This window comes from Equus przewalskii, chromosome 5, assembly GCF_037783145.1.
Source record: "Equus przewalskii isolate Varuska chromosome 5, EquPr2, whole genome shotgun sequence".
NCBI classification, from domain to species: domain Eukaryota; kingdom Metazoa; phylum Chordata; class Mammalia; order Perissodactyla; family Equidae; genus Equus; species Equus przewalskii.
In genome coordinates this window covers 15,362,726-15,379,993 of record NC_091835.1, presented here as the reverse complement: position 1 = coordinate 15,379,993, position 17,268 = coordinate 15,362,726, and the positions used below count along the sequence as shown (strand labels likewise).

The 17,268-nt window shown below is 41.4% G+C and overlaps 1 protein-coding gene across 4 annotated transcripts in view; it reads right to left on the bottom strand.

The window, feature by feature from the left end:
- COL4A3 (collagen type IV alpha 3 chain) overlaps window positions 1-17,268 on the bottom strand; it is a 129,805-nt gene that overhangs the window by 67,813 nt on the left and 44,724 nt on the right. For all 4 annotated transcript variants that reach the window (XR_011539810.1, XM_070618427.1, XM_070618426.1 and 1 more), the window contains exon 2: window positions 1,450-1,506. Coding sequence is in view for 2 of the 4 variants with exons in the window: in XM_070618427.1 (XP_070474528.1) it covers window positions 1,450-1,506 (57 nt within the window). In the remaining 2 variants the exon portion in view is untranslated. The remainder of the gene's footprint in view (window positions 1-1,449; window positions 1,507-17,268) is intronic.

Here is a 17,268-nt window from a genome sequence, read left to right as displayed (position 1 = left end):
GAATTGAGGGGAAACCCAGTTAGAAAGATTGAGGATAGTGGGGTGTGTTTCTTGGGGGGTGGAGAGAGAGTGAGGACAAGGCACAAGAATGTGTCTGGGAGTGTGCATAATTGCTCTGTAGCTTGAAAAGAACAACAGGCCACCTATGAGTTTTAGTCCTTTCTTGATTACACAGGAATTAGTAACTCAATCTGCTATTTGTGTAGGAGATGCAGGAGAGATATCAAGGGTGGCATAGCTAAATAGTTTTCTAGAAAGAGTCAGACGATATTGTGGGAAAGGCCCTAGTAATGAGTGAGTGAACGTAATTCAGGCTCCGTGATTGACATGGTCCTGCCAACAAAAAATCTTCCGCGGACACCGATCCTGGAATTACTATTTAACAGTAAAGGCTGCTGGTTGCTTCAGTCAATTTAGTTATGCAATTGGCAAATTAAAATTTTAAAAAAGAGAGATCAAGTCAGCAATTTCACATTGTGTGTGTGCACATACACACCCAATAAAAAGAGAAATAAAAGCATCTGCTAGACCCTTCGCAATACGGGGTACCTTAACATATTCTAGAACAGTATCTTGCACATAGTAGATTCAATAAAGACTTCTTGAATGCAAGAACAAATCATAGCTTTCCAACATGGATCTAAGCTTCAGGAAAAACCCTACATCAAACTACACATGCATTATAGAATACTTTAAAATAAATATAATAATCATTATTATAATTAGCATGTAAATTATATGTAAATTGTTTTCTCCAAAGAGCTTAAAATACGTTCTTTTAAAAATATTTTTAAGCAGTCACCTTTCAATATTGTTAAGCAATTCATTAGTCTATCTGAGAAAAGGGTTTCGTAAACAAAGAAAAAACTTTAGTTCTGCCTCTGTCTTAATTATCACAAATTGCAAGTTAATGGAGCGAATTAATGAGATTTCACGGCATTCCTTTTTTTTTCTTGAATTCTGCAATGGAGCTACTACCCTCTGAGGAATTTTTGCCTCAACTCGGGTGCTGCCGCAGGATTCTCCCACCAGGGGGCGCGCTTGCACCAGTGCTATAGGACGTCAAATCTGCGGGGTTTCAATGTTGATTTTATGTCAAAGTGAGCGAATCAAGTTGTTTTCAGTTGCTCTTTCGTGTTTAGCAACATTGTAAATAGGGTACGTATACAGATGGAGGCATTCTCATAAACTTTCTTTTTCTCTAACTTGCTTTTTTTTTTTACAGACCACGAGAGTAAGAGCTGCCGGTATTTACACAAATTATCTGAAGCTTCCTCAAAGGCCTTTATTTCCCTCCCCAGGTTAATGTTTATATACAGTTGCTTTAAAATTGGATTTGGGGAATGGAATAACACACTGCTGATCTTTCTACTGCTAATGAAAGACGCATGTGGATCCCTTGATGAGCTCTATAGAGAAAAAGAAGCAGAATTAAGTTTTCCTTTTTACCTTCTCCCCTTTGGTCCCATCGCAGAAGCACTGGCCTTTACCTTTACAGACACAGCCCTGGGAAGAGGGAAAGAGAAAAGGTTTTGTTTAAAAACAGCTCAATAAGTCCCGGCCGACAGGGAAGAAGCAAACGCGTTTTTCTGTTCTTTGAGCCTTGAACCCTGTTCATCGGGATCTGTGTGGTAACCGTGGTAAGATAGCGATAGACTAGAGCAGAAAGTGGGAAGATGTCACATATGGGAGAATTGTCAGCTAAGTGTACATCATTTTTCTTGTATTTAGGAGTTTTAAGTGATTTGTGTTTGAAAAGACAGTCAGCTCTCCTTTTTTCCAAACAATATAGAGTTGAACCATATGAAATTGCCGCTGTTGTAGGAAGAATGGGGTCCAATGTTGGCAAATTTCTCAGGTTCGACATAATGGACCTACATGTATTTGTGTATATTAATTGGTGACATCTTCTACAGGTGATTCCAAGGTTTCCTTTTCATGAAATAAGGTTCAAGACTGAGAAAAGAGGATCAATACCCATTATGTGCTTTTAAAGAGAATAAACTAATTCACTAATACTAATATCAAAATATTCTTTGTTATTAAAAAATGAATGTTTAGCTGTGAGCCTGGGGACTCTCACTTATCTACCCAGTCACTTTGACACCGTTACAACCCTGGCTTTCACACCTACGCCCATGCCGACCCCAATGAAGGTCAATTTTTAAAATCTTCTCTGCCAGCAGAGGAGCAAAGAGAGAAATAGTTTCAAATAGTGGATTTAAAATTTGTTTTGACACACATTCTCTAGTTATATATTTATCTTTTTTCTTTGGGTTAATATTAACTGAAAATTAGTTTATTAATTGATGGCAGAGGCAGGGCAAGGCTAGGAGATGTGCTGGCTGGTAGGAAAAATAAGAAATTGCCTCAGATACTCCCACAGTGGAAGCCCTATTTGTGCAATCAAAATAAAAATACGCAGACAAAAATATCTTTAACTGAATGTATCTCCCAAGCCTAGGGCAGTAGGCTGTGCTGTCATTCAAGGAAGGAGAGTACATAGTAATTTTCAGACACTCATCATTGGTCCTTATCATATTTATATACATCACAATTTATATGAATGAGAAGTGATTAATTGAAAAGGAAAGTCTACATTCTCCTTTAGAAAACTAAATTTTTCCAGTTTTCCTCCCAGAACCTTGGGGCCATTAAGCCATACCTGACTTGCTTATTTTAATCTTATCTTTCTAGATTTTTGAACTTCCCTGTGCATTTCATTCATATGTTTAAGCATACTAAATCGATCTAGTATACTAATTTGGTACACTGGCAGGCTAGTGCCTACTGAAGCAGTGGTACTCAAAGTGTGGCTCTCCAGACCAGCATGCAAATTCTTGGCCCCACCCCAGATCCACTGATCAAAAACCCTGACAGTGGGTCTCAAATGTAATCTGTTTTAAAAGGTCCCCTGGGTGACTTGATACCACTTGCTCTAAACTAACCCCTAAAATGCCAGTCTGTAGGATAGAGGTAATTCTCTAAAGATTTCTGAACACTACATCATTCGAGACACTAATTTGCACATCTGTTTCTTGTTTGTGATGTCTTTTTTTCCTCTCCTTCCCAGAAAGTAGCCAGGCTTCTGTGCCCCTTCTTCAGGCAGGCTTTTGACATTGGGCTGAAAGCAAAAGCTACCTGAAGACAAGACTCCCCCAGCTTTTGTTTCTGGAAGTGTAAGGATCTGTTGACCACTGGTCCCAAGAGTGGAGGGACCAGCATGCTGCTCCCACACAGTGTCTAGCAGAGGCAGCAGGGCCTCAGAAAGGAAAGTCTGAATCCTACACCCAAGGGGACCAGATACTAGGCAAGGATACTCGGCCAGGGCAAGGGCCTGGTGCTCAAATTTACATGGCAGGGGTGGACCACTGTTTTCAAGTGGACAGTGAGCATCTCTGACTCTTGTGCCTCCCACACAACACCTGGATTCTGAGCATCTCTGGACCACAGGTAGGAGGAGGAAAATTGGCAATCCTCTAACTCCTGAGACGGTGCATGGAGGCTACCTTAACTGTATTTCTTGGAGTAAAAGTCATACTCACTATATATTACTGGAAATCTTTCAATCTTAGCTTAAGCAAATAAGAGATTGCTGAACTCCTCCAAACGAGAGCAGGTCGCCCTTCTCATATGCTCCCGTGAACCACTCGAAGTTATGTGTTTAATGTAAATTTTCCTTGATGACCCTAAGCCCTAGGTGAGAAGGAATTGTCCAGTCTTGTTCACATCAGTAACTCTGGCATGTGATATGTCCTGAACAAATGCTTGTGGATTGGTTGAATGGATCAGTCGGTGGATGATGATGGATAATTTCTTTACATCCAATTTGGACTTGGAATTTCAAGGCATATGAATTATGTGGCTATTCTTGGGCTGCCATGACCAAGATGTTTTCTACGTGGATGAATTATGAACAACTATGATTGAAGTGGCAAAGAATGAAACTAGAAGCTCTGGCTATTTTAAAACATGTTAAAATTAGTAACACAAAGTTAATTCGTTGTTAGTTGCTTGGATGTAAAAATACTTTTTGGAAAAATTTTAAACCTCAGAAGAGTTGAAAAACAGTATAATGAACATCTACATATCTTCTCATTGAGCTTTACCAACTGTTAACATGTAGTCCCATCTCCTCCTCTCTCTCTCTCCATGCACACACACACACGCACACACACACACGCACACGCACACACACACACACACACACATTTTTTTGCCAAACCATTCAAAAGCAGACTGCAACACCATGACACTTAATACCTCTGCATGCATCTCCCCACCACCAGAGTATTTTTTCCTCCAATTAGAACATCATTCCCAAACCTAAGAAATCAACAGTGATCCAACAACTTCAGGATCCTGGTTTTTAAATAAAATCTTCAGCCTTATATAAGGCCCTTGATGACCATTAGAAAATGAAAACCTGTTTAATTTTTAGTAAATCTTTCATTTCATACCAGAGATTTGGTATCAATCAATGCTTTGACCTGTAATCAATACCTGGGGACAGATCTCAATGAGTGGCTGTCACTGTTCTAAGAATCTTTAGGACTCACACGGGTGGCCCGCAGAGGTCGGGCATGGGGCTCTGCGTGTGAGCGCATTGTTCTCTGGAACCCCTCCTGCCTGGGGTCTGGCTTCCTTTCTCCACCACAGCAACTTTGCTCCCCTCGTTTTCTCATCAAAACCACAGCTCCTGATTTTTTTCGTTATTGTCCTTCAGTTCCGGTCTTGAACACTTAGGGGGAACATATTTAGTTTGTTAGTCTTTGGTTTCATTGTTTTCACCTTAGGGTAGAAGCCCTATTTGATGGTTCAGAGCCAGCTGGGTGGTTAGTTGAAAAATTTAGGTAAAGTGAGGAATCAAAAACAAACAAGCATATACGTGAACACTTTAGACATTTTATTTTAACTTAAAACATATACGTTCACACCAGTTCTTCTCTCTTGTGAAATAGGACACAGGTCTTTTCTTTGTGAATGGATCAGCTATTTAGAGAGCTGTGACATCATTCTTGCTAAGTCACACCCATAATGTACCATCGACAATTTCTATTTTTGGTTTCTTTGAAACAGGCCAATTGCTTAAAGATGCCTGTGGAGCAGTCTGAGCATAGAGTCCTTCCAGATATTAATCCACATTTTTCTCTTAACTTTTTAAATGTTATCTCAGCCACACTGAATTGAATAGCAGCTTTTCTATCAATTTTATTTTATGAAATCTTTTAACCTAGTTTCACAGAAACGCATGTCCTTTATGCATTCATTTTTAACCAATTTGTTATTTAATATGTAATTACTTTGTTACAATAATAAGTGCAAATGGCAGAAACGACTAACTCTTGGCAATCAAAAAGCTCCATCGGTGCATAGACATGTGCGAGTGTACTAGGGGCAGTGAGCAGTGGGCATCAACTGGTCTACTACATAGAAGGTAGAGAGAGCTCTGGCCAGGCCAGTGGTCAGTTAAATGGAGAGTCGTTGAGAGACGATCTACTCTTCTACCTACTTGTCAATATCCACCACACCATCCACGTGCAGGTGCTCAGCCCTGTCGGCAGGACTCCAGGGCCAGGTCTACGGCTATGTTTCTATGTCCAGCTTAGCAGAACTGCTCCAAAATTGTTCCAGCTTTCAATTTCAGTTAAATGGGCAAGGCGTGGCCTGCCTCGACGTCTGCACAATTGGGTTGACTAGGACTTCAGAGTATGTGACGATTTTGCTGACATGTGGATGCACCACATGATTGAATAAACTCAAAATTATAGTCAGGGCAGCTCTCTGGCTGTTGTCCAGCTGCTCTTCTAGAAGGCAAGTGCTGCTTGTGTGACACTGGAGACGGCCTGGCACGGCGCCACGTGAAATCAAATACTTGAGTTTTTGGACGGCGATGGCAGTAGCCCCAGAACACAAGATGTTCATTTCTCTTAATTATGAGGTTTTTCCTGAAGTAAATTTTTAGATATGTAAATGTGTTTCAATATTTCAAATAGATTATTTGCCCAAAAGATTCAGTGGCCGTATTTTCATTTTCATTGATTTTGATCCACTTTTGGACCTACTTTTGAAGCACCATGATTATATTAATGGAATATAACCCATTAATTACAATTCAAGTTCTAAATCACTCAAAAACTAGTATGACCAAATGCTAGGAACCATTAAGAAGGCATAACTGATGGATACTTCTTAAGCAACAGTTTTATGATTTTTTCCTCTTCCAACAATAAAGTACCTCACAGTTTCCATTTACCTTAATGAAGTAAGAAATCATTTGTCACCAGCAGAAAGCTCTTAATAATGATTTTATGGCTTTTCTCTCCCTGCTAACCATTAACACATCAGGAAGTGATCCAAGATTACATGATATTTTAGCACTTATGCATATTAAGTATGAGAATACTTGTGAGAATGATTCAATAGTCACATTCATTTTTTTTACGACCTCACGTTGAATGCAAAATAAACTTTCATAGTAGAGAATTTTAAAAGGTTTAGAAATCCAAAAATCACAGGCCTTAGGCCAAATCTGTGTAGGATCTATTCCCAGATTTGTCAGCTATTAACTGGAGCTTTGGATAAATTACTTAATTCTTCTAAGCTACCTCATCTGTAAAGGAAGATATTAAGATCTGTCTTGCAGTGTTTGTGAGGATTGAGATGCTCTCAATCATGACCGTGCAGAGTGCCCTGTATTCAGTAAAAGATGCAGTCAATGGGGGTAGCCTCTCCTTTTTTGCTACAAAATCCTCCAAGGACATTCATGCCACGTCGCATTCATTCTCCAGTCAGTCCCAACTAGCCACAGTCTTCCCAGACATTTCCTCCTGAAGCCATTTGTCCAGTGCCAAAGAACTGGTCCTGATTCTAAGATCAATGGGAAGAGATTGCAAAGTATTTCTGTTAAGCTACGAATGAATTAACTACGAATGGGAATAGTGCTCTTAGAGTATACTAAATACATGAGTTGATGAACCAAACGTTATTTGTACATAAACGCCAATACAATTTATTTTGTTTAATCAAATATTGGTTCAAAACCCCAAATGGTACTTAATGCTTATAAATGAAAAGCGTCAAATCAAATATATTTCACAAAAGCAGCAAGCACTTCTGGGAACACTGATCAGTTGGCTCCCATACCCTTCTCTTTGTCTCAACTCCCATCGCCATGTGTCACCTGCACATCGCCTTCTATCACGGGGCAATATGGCAGAGGGGTTAAGGTCATGGGCTCCAGGGGAGGTTTCCTGGGTCTAAATCCCAGCTCTGCCAAGTCACCTGTGTGACTTTAGGTGAGCTCCAGTGCCTCAGTTTCCACATCTGTAAAATGTGATCAAATGGGTTAACACTGGTAAAGCCTTCCCAAAGACAGGAAATAAATTCTCCTTTTATTGGAGACAGACTCTTAATGGCTCAGAGACAGTACTAGAAGAATCTCAGACAAACCTTATCTTTCTAGTTACTTCTTCCCCATTTACTACACCTAGCCCAACCCTCTCTGTCTTGTCAATTCTTCACAAATTTATTGTTTCTTTGTCTAAAAGGTCTAAAAGCTTCCTGTTCTGGTCACTTCACTGGGTCTTCATTCTCTTGTGAAGGCTCCCATGCACAGGTGAAAATTTAATGAAGTTTGTATGGATTTCTCCTGTTCACCTGTCTTTGTCAGTTTGATTTTCAGACCCAGCCAGGGACCCTAAGGGGGTGGAGGAAAACTTTTTCCTCCCCTACAGTTGTTACTGTGGGCTACCAACAACGCAGCCTATTACTCGTTTATTCACATAATATTGCTACTTAAATGCTCTTGAGTTGAGGGCTTGTTCCGTTTACTAGACTGCAAGGAGGAACCATGTCCCACAATCTTCATATCCCCCAGCACTGGCAGGCAGTAAAAAATTATCTTTTCATTCTTAAAGTTAATAAAGGATCTAATTATGCACATGCATAGTATATTGTTCATTAATAGGCCAGCAAATATGCACATATGTTTTTAATTGTTCATTAACAGGCCAGGAAAGAATTTCCAGATCTTCTTGGAGTTCTCCTTTCTACTCTCAGAACACCAGATGCCCAGTTTGCGTGCATTCTGGTGAAACAGAAGCGACCTTCCTGGCTCTGTCTCTAATCTCTCCTCCCCCACGCCCAGCCCAGCCTGGTTTAGCATAAGGGGAAGTTGGCAACGTTCAAAGCTGGTTAACACTCTACTGAGCAGGTCTGTTGATTTTGCATTATGATTATTGACCCTCTGCCCAGCCAATGGCCTGAGGCGAAAGTTTTTGTGTGTGAAAAGAAGAGCTGACCAAGTGCAGCCCAACTGTGCCAGACAGACTCCATGAACTGCCCTCTGCAGGGCCCCTCTGCCCCCTGTCCGCCTTAAGCAACTGCCCATGAGCCCTGGCAGCATGCCCTCCAGTAAAGGAGAATGACACCCATGCGCTGCATTCCCAGTGGCCTCCTTTTCCCCACCCAGAAGCCACTGTCACCACACCTGGATGTCACAGAGCCCTCGCTGCAACTGCTACGTCCTAGCTTTCAACTCCTGTCCAGAGAGACATCCCTAGTCTAGACATCTAAGCCAGCCACCCGTTTTTGGTTTCCTGGGTGACAGCAGGAACACAGATTACTGGCTCTGACAAAGAAGGTGGCAGTCAGAGGTCTCTGGTATGTTTGAGAATAAACACCATGGAAAGAAAGTTTTGCCCATCTCGTGTAATATGCTAAAGAGTATTTATACCTATAATCATTAACTCTAGGTTCTTTTATTTTCTTGCCTTAAAGGGTTTTGAGACCAGTAGGACTGAAAGGGCTTCGTCATTCATGGAAGATTGATAGACACTACAGGATCCCATGATAAGGACGCTGTAGAAGAAATGAGCTTCCATCAGGACTATGATGACATCAATAGTCGACATATTTGGAGCACTGACTGCGGATGACACTGCTCAGGGCTCTCTGCCTCCTGCACCATCTCATCTGCATCTGATAATTTTGTGAGGTAGGTGCTATTATCAGCCTCATCTTATGGGTAAAAAAACTGAAGGTGCCGGCCCTGTGGCCGAGTGGTTGAGTTCGCACGCTCTGCTTCAGCGGCCCAGGGTTTCGCCGGTTCGGATCCTGGGCGAGGACATGGCACCGCTCATCAGGCCACCCTGAGGCGGCATCCCACATGCCACAACTAGAAGGACCCACAACTAAATTATACAACTATGTCCTGGGGGGCTTTGGGGAGAAAAAGCAGAAAAAAAAAAAAAAAGATTGGCAACGGTTGTTAGCTCGGGTGCCAGTCTTTAAAAAAAAAAACAAAACTGGGACATCAAGAGACTGGAGGTGATAAGGAACAGAGCGGGGGATCCAAACCCACAGGGTTTGACCCAGAGCCACTGTCTCAACCACTGTGCTATGATTCATTATTGAGTGGCTCTGGGGGCTACGGAGGCATGGGGGAGGGGGGATATGCATCTGCTCACATCGCCTGTCACTGTGCCCTTAAGATAGGATTGTAAAAACCCAGTGAGAAACAGAACACGCTAGTTCATGAAATTAGCCGTCTAAATCAGCAGTTGGCCCACTCACTGCAGCCCACAGGCCAGATCCAGTCTGCTGCCTGTTTTTGTATAGCCTGTGAGCTAAGAATAATTTATCTATTTTCAAATAGTTGGAAAAAAAATTTTTTTAAATTTTGTAACATGAAAATTATACAAACTTCAAGTTTTAGTGTCTCTAAATACAGTTTTATATTTTGTCACTAAAAACATTTGTATCTGTTGTCTCTCTTGTTATGTAGGTATTTACATAACGTCCTTGATTTTGCTGCTTGACCCACAAAGTCTGAAATATTTATTATCTGACTTTCACAGAAAAAGCTTGTTAACCCCTGGTGTAATTTATCTTGATTATATATTTTTCTGTGGCTATATAAAAGTTACGTTAAAAAAATTAAGAGGGGCCGGCCCAGTGGCATAGCGGTTAAGTTCAAGTGCTCTGCTTCAGCGTCCAGGTTCACAGGTTCAGATCCCAGGTGTGGACCTAGCACCACTTATCAAGCCATGCCATGGCAGCATCCCACATAAAATAGAAGAGGATTGGCACAGATGTTGGCTCAGTGACAATCTTCCTCAAACAAAAAGAGGAAGATTTGAAACAGATGTTAGCTCAGGGCCAATCTTCTTCACCAAAAAAAAAGAAACTAAAAAAAATTAAGAGAGAAACTAAAGAAGAGATCAGTTCAGAACTTTAGCTGGAGATGTTTTTCCACCTCAGAATGGCAGACAGGAATCGGTCTTTTTTCTTGCCATCCCTCCCTTATTGGCCTCCCCTTTCCCCACCACACTTCAGTCCAAGGATTGGGGGAGAGGGGAGGAGGGGAATAAGTAATGCAATTCTGGGATTGGAAGAATCTCGTGGATCATATAATCCAAAAGTTCCTAATGTTTGAACTTCACAGAGCAGTAAAATAAAAAAGAATTTTAAATGGAGACCAATGTCAGATTGTCTTATTTATATTTTGCTATGTAAGGGCCTGGTGATCTAGTGGTTAAGATCCAGCATTCTCACCCCCACAACTCAGGTTCCTTTCTGGTCAGGGAACCACACCACCCGTCTGTCGGTTGTCGTACTGTGGCAGCTGCATGTTGCTGTGATGCTGAAAGCTATGCCACCGGGATTTCAAACACCAGCAGGGTCACCCACGGTGGACAGGTTTCAGTAGAGCTTCCAGACTAAGACAGACTAGGAAGAAGGACCTGGCCACCCACTTCCAAAAAAATTGGCCATGGAAACCCTATGAATAGCAGCAGAGCGTTGTCTGATACAGCTCTGGAAGGTGAGAGGATGGCACAAAAGACCAGGCAGGGTCCTGCCCTGCCGTCCACAGGGTCACTAGGAATTTACAATCGACTCATTGGCGTCACCACCACCAAGGGCAATGACCACCTCCAAACACACATAAACAAACCTGCCCCCCACCAGCCACAAATCTATTATCTACTATCATCATAATTCCACAAGATAGGAAAATTAAACCACAGTAAAGGAAGCAAGTAAATGCTCATGGAACACAAGATGTCCTTTTAAAACAGAAAGAAATAGCTTTTACTTCATAAACAGTATCTACACTGTTCTCATTTTTCTCATCTGCCTGGGTCTGGTGAAAGTCTACAGGCCAACCAGGAACGACTTCGGGAAACACTAAAGTGGTCACGGCTGCCCCCTCTCTGTTGCCCCGCCCCTCTGGTTGGCCATTATTTTCTTAGTGACTTATTGCTGCACGGTTTTCTCTGAGAGGTGCCAGCAAGCTAATCTCATACAGTGTAATGGATGCTAATGAATTCGTGTTTAAAAATCTGTCCGGGTAACAGACACATTTTTCAGGAACCAATGCCTCTTAGACAGACACACACACACACAAGAAACTGCAACAATGCCACAAATGGTAGAAAATTCAAACTCCAGAGCAACAGGTGGACACACATGTTGGTGCAGACGGGGCCCCTTTGTTGCATGCCTGATTTGCCCATGTGTAAGACCAGGTCTTTCAGAAAACATCTTTGATAATATTATTAAAAAATAAAATGTAGCTGGTAAACAAAACTCTCCTCTCCCTTTTCCATTTGACAACCAGTGAAGAAGCACTTCAGGGGATTTTTACCTGTGACTCGACGGTTGAACCTGGCGCTTCCAGGTTCTCATTGGTCTCTCCAGGTGGGCTACTGCAGATGGGAGCAAATCTCCCTCGAAAAGCCGCTCTTAGTTCTCGTCCACGGAGGATGACCACACGCCTTTCACCACTTCCACAAGCTGTTACTCGCTAACTATACAAATTGTCAACAGCAAACTTAAAGTGAATGTAGAAGTTTTATATTTTCCAGCTGTGGGTTCTGGGAGAGTTGCTAGGAGTTTTAGAAACCTTGTTCTTAATCACAGAAATGTAAGACATTTCAAAGAAAAATCCATTTTCTATCTGTGAACCTAAAAGTAACCTAAAAGGAAGGTAAGAATCTGAGGGTCACCCAGAAGACAAGGCCACTTTCCCAAAGGAAGCCTTCTTTGGCTTCTAAGGAAGACTCTGATGTCACACTACCTGAAGACATGGACGCTGCTTGAGTAGCAATATTATTCTGAATAATAAACAGAATAAACAAGCTCACATGTATGTGAGAGTTAACCCAAAAGAGTTGTTTAAATACTTTTATATGTGTCGTCTCCTTTTGAAAACTAGAATAAGATGATGGATAAAGAATAAAAATAGTTTCGATCCACAGACAAGGAAAATAGGTGAGAAAACAAAAACAGACAGAAAGTGGCAATTAACTTTTAGAAGATGGATGGTGAGTGGAAGCTTTGAGCAAGTGGAATAGTACATTTGTGAATACTTTGGCACATATCTTTCATTGCAACAAAAGGTAAGATACAAAAACAGAAAATAAAAAGACAAACTCAAAAATAATAAAAATATTTCTGGTGAGCAAGATGCAATGGCAATGCAAAGCAGTGGAAGGGGCTGATGCCTAAAGTGGCTGGACTGAGTCTAGGAGCCAACTGTGCTGTCTGAGGGTTTGGCTCCTGTATGTAATAGGGAGCCTGAGCCAAGAAACATCATTTTAACACTATCTGGATTGGAGTCATGGAGGATTCCCCAAAGAGGCAGTTCCAAAATGGTGGGCTAACGCAGAGGAGAAGGAGAAAAGAAACAACACAAGTTAGAATCCAGAGCTATGGTAACCAGCTCCAAGATGGCCCCCAATGGTCCCTCGTCCTGGCATTCTTGCCCTTGTGTAGTCCCCTCCCATATGGAACCAGGGTTGGTCTGCATGAGCAATAGAATAGGGCATATGCGATGCTATGTCACTTCTGAGACTGTCATAAACGACACTGTGATGTGTGCTGTCTCTCTTGGATTACTTGCTCTGGGGGAAGCCAGCTGCCATGTCAAGTCAAGGAGCCTTATGAAGAGGCCCTTGAATTGAGGAACTGAGGCCTCTGGCAACAATTCTGTGAATGAGCTATCTTGCAAGCTCATCTTCCACCTCTGTCAAGCCTTACATGACTATTGCCCCAGCCTACAGCTTCTGAGCCCCACAAGAGACCTTGAGACAGCACCACCCGTTGAGGCTGCTCCCAGATTCCTGACCCTCAGAACATGTATGAGATAATCAATGTTTGCTGCTTTAAACTGCAAAATTTGGGGATAATCTGTTAGGCAGTAATAAATAACACGAGGGCACAACCAACATTGAAAGTTTGATGAAAGAGGAATTCAACAAATCTCAGAAAATAGGACAAAAGGAAAAGGAGGTGAACAATCAGAAAAAAAGCCGAGAAGATTTGAGGATCAATCCAGGCTGTTCTGTGTTTGACCAAATGGAGTTCCAGAAGGAGGAAGAAGAGAAATAGACAGGAGAAAATTGTCAAAGAAATAATACAAGAAACAATTTTCTGAAGTAAAGAAAGTGAAATTTCAGATTGATCAGGGCCCACTAAATGTCTTCCACTCACAAACACACAGCTGAGGCACATTATCAAAGCATTCTAGAACACTGGGGACCAAGAGAAGATCCTAGAAGTAAACAACAACATACAAAGGTCTTAGAATCAACATGGCATTGGTTGTGTCAATGACAATACCATGAGGGAGCTATGGCATGAGGTCTTCAGAATTCTGAGCGAAATTGATTGTCAACCCAGACTTTATACCTCCAAATGATACATCAAGTTTGAGGAGACACAGACATTTTCAGATATCTAATGAAGCAACAATATTTCCTCCCAGCCACACTTTCATAGTAAACTACTGGACGATGTGCTCTACCCGAAATGGGAGTTAGGTCAAGAAAGGGAAACACATGGGCTCCAGGACAAAGAATCTGCTCAGAAAGACTGTCTCAGGATGACGATGGTACAGCTGACTCAGATGGGAGGTAGAGGGTGGGGGCCCCAGGGGACCCCAAGAAAATGAGAAAATTGTCTGACAAGTGCGACAATAGAAACTTTTAAAACTTCAGGATGAACAAAAGTTTGTCCAAGAAAGTCTACAAACATGAAAAGTAGTGGCTTAGCAGAGGACAAAATTTCCCAAATCATACACTATAGATTTAACCAAAAGTTATGATATAAGTCTATTGGGAAGATTTGAGAAAAAGGAGGGAGGTGGGTCATGCAAGAGTCCTCATCTACCAAACTACAAGTCAACAGATAATGTTAAAATTGACACACTGAGAAATAACTCTCTAAGCCTGTTTTTCAGAAATATGAATGTAAATAAATGGAAAAAACAGCTGTAAGAGCTGAAGGTGATTGCCTCTGTCGAGGGGAACTCAGGAGAGGGTAGCCAGGAGAGGGCTTTGTTTTTGCTCTAAGTTTTAATATTACAAATGTTTTATTAGTGTTATTATCATTTACTATCTGCCTATTTTACTTGGCTAAAAATTAACGATAAAAAAGAAAACTCATCCAGAATAAAAAAGAAAGCTCATCTCAAAACCAGAAAATGTCCTATTACGTTACGTTTAAAGTCCTAGAATTTATTGTTTTAAGCATTCTAAATTCATCTTAAGTGATGTTTTTCTCCCATCTGGAAAATTACCAGTTTAGTTTTGACTTCCTGGTAGAAAAAAATACAGTAAGAATAAACATAGGAAAATTTTAAAGAAAAATGATTCAGACAGCTGATGAAGAAACCTGAAGCTGACAATTCTTGCATACAAAGGTACATCCCAGAGGTTGCCTGAGCTACTTCTGGTGGGAGACCTACTCTCTCCATTGTTGGAATTCATAGGCTGTTAAGACAGCAAGGGGCCTTAGGATGCGTCTGTTTCATACTGATTCCAACGTTGGTCCAGATTTTATTTGGAGCCTGGAATTTCTAATTTTTCCTTGTGCAGGTGAGCTGAATCATTTTGGGGAGACTGTGCAATCTTAAAAGCATAGAGGCCGTGCTGCATGCTGGCTCTCCTGCCCCGTGCTCGGGTGCCAGGGCCCACAGACCTGCAGGCTGTGTCTCAAGGATGCTCACCTAGAGAAGAATAACGCTTTATGGCTGATTTGGGCTCAGGCTCGATTCCTGGCTTGGGTTGGTCACTACTGTGAAAATACCTTTTCCCTAAAAGTGGAGGACAGATGACGCTGTCCAATTAACACTTTGATTGGGGCTGGCCACAAGCCAGCAAAGCACAAATATAACTCTCTCTCAAGGATAAGGAGAGAATCTGATATCCTGCATTTGCTTGGATATCATGTGCTCTACCTGAAATGGGAGTTAGGTCAGGAAAGGGAAAGACATGGGCTCCAGGACAAAGAATCTGCTCAGAAAGACTGTCTCAGGATGACGATGGTACAGCTGACCCAGATGGGAGATAGAGGTAGAAAACATATCTAATTGCACTGTAATTGTATGTTTACGATATTTGTAATGTTAAAAATATAAATATTTCAGATGTTTTTGTTGCATTTGTTAAGATTAACATACCTCTTTGATAGTGCCAGTTCAAATCAAATTGTGACTAAGGAAAATCTCTGTTTAGTTTCACAGTATTCCAACTGAAATCGGGGATAGTACTCCTGCCCTTTTAGTATACATAAGTTACCTGGAGCCCTTGGTAGTCTGACTTTTTCCAGGATCCCATCCCCGGAGAGTAGGTTTGAGTGTCTAGAATCTGCATGTGAAACAAGCAGCCCAGGAAATGGAATTCCCCAGATCACACTTTGAGAATGTCCCCAGTATATCAAACATTACACAGAAATGAAGACTCCTCTGGAAAACTATTACACTAACCTCTGTGGTATTTATGAAACAAGAAAACAGCACTTATTTTAAAAAATAGAGGATAGTTGGGATTATCAGACCTTAAATAAATTCCCCGAATTGTATTCTGTCACTTCCCTGATTAAAATTATTTGTTCATTCCCCACAGCCAGCAGTGCCAAGTCCAAACTCATCAGCATGACGTATGAGGCTCTTTGTTTTCTGGTCCCCGTATTTCCCCAGCCTCAGAGGCCACTGGTCACTCCAGCTCTCTTTCACATTCCTGTGCTTTTCCACATGGTCCTTCTTTGGCCCGAATGCCCGCTTCTCGCCACCCCTTACTCTGCTTGGCTAAGTTGAGCTCATTCTGGAGCACTTCCCTACATCCTCTATGTAGTTAGCTGCTCCCTCATCTGTTTTGTGCATAACTGCTCTTAGAAAACATATCTAATTGCACTGTAATTATATGTTTACGATATTTTGTAACAAATATTGTTACACCAGCAGACAAAGGTTCTCCTTGGAAGGCACATTTTATGCATCTCTGTGTTCCTAACAGGGGTGATAGTTCACGGGGCAGGAGAGAGGAGGAGCAGTTCTCTCCGGGGACTTAGCTGTGTCCCCTTAGCTGTGTCACATGACTTAATGGGCCTGTTTGATATAAAACGAGGCCCTCTGGATGTACTGGAATGGTGGGGGTGAGGGTCCATATTTATGGAAAGTTATAAGGAGTAATGTAACAAATATCCCTTCACCCACCACCCAGTGTAGGAAGTAGCACGTTACAGACACAGTTCAGGTCTCCTGTGTTGTCTCTGAGTCTTCAGTTAAGTTTGTTCTATAAAACTGCCCTGTTCTGGGGAAATTGAATGAGCGGCACTGTGTTCTGCTCTGGTCCATGAGTGGAAGAATAGCTGTGGAAACTGAGATGTTGGTGAGATTCAGTCTTCAGCAAGGACAGGAAATCAGAAGGAGAAACTATCAAGAAAATGCACGCTCCAGGGAACTGGCAGAAATCTTGGGCAGAAATTGGACTTCCCATGGATTTGAGACGGCATTCAAAGAATTTCAAGCAGTTTTAAACCTCAAAGGACAGGATACTCTTAGATACCATTGGGGCTCAATCGCATATAGTAAATGCTCAATAAATGTCGACTGTATGAAAAGATAGATTACAGGGTGCTAAATACATCAAGTTGTTGGTGGTGTAATTTATATAACTATATAAGATACATAACTATTATTAAAGCAACAAAAGGAGGTTAAAAATGAAACTGGGCAAACGTCAAGAGCTTCATGGCACTGAGAACAGACTACGGAGAGATAAGCATATAAACATAACGATGACAGCTAGAGTGATACATCATACAAAAATAAATAAGAAAGTGTAAGTTATGCGTCTGGAAAACCAAACATTTGGATATTTTAGACATTTTGATGATTGACTGAATTTTTCTTCTCATCCAGATGACAAATGCCAAGTAAATAAAATCTTAGGAGGAGAAAAACAAAGAAAACTACAAGAG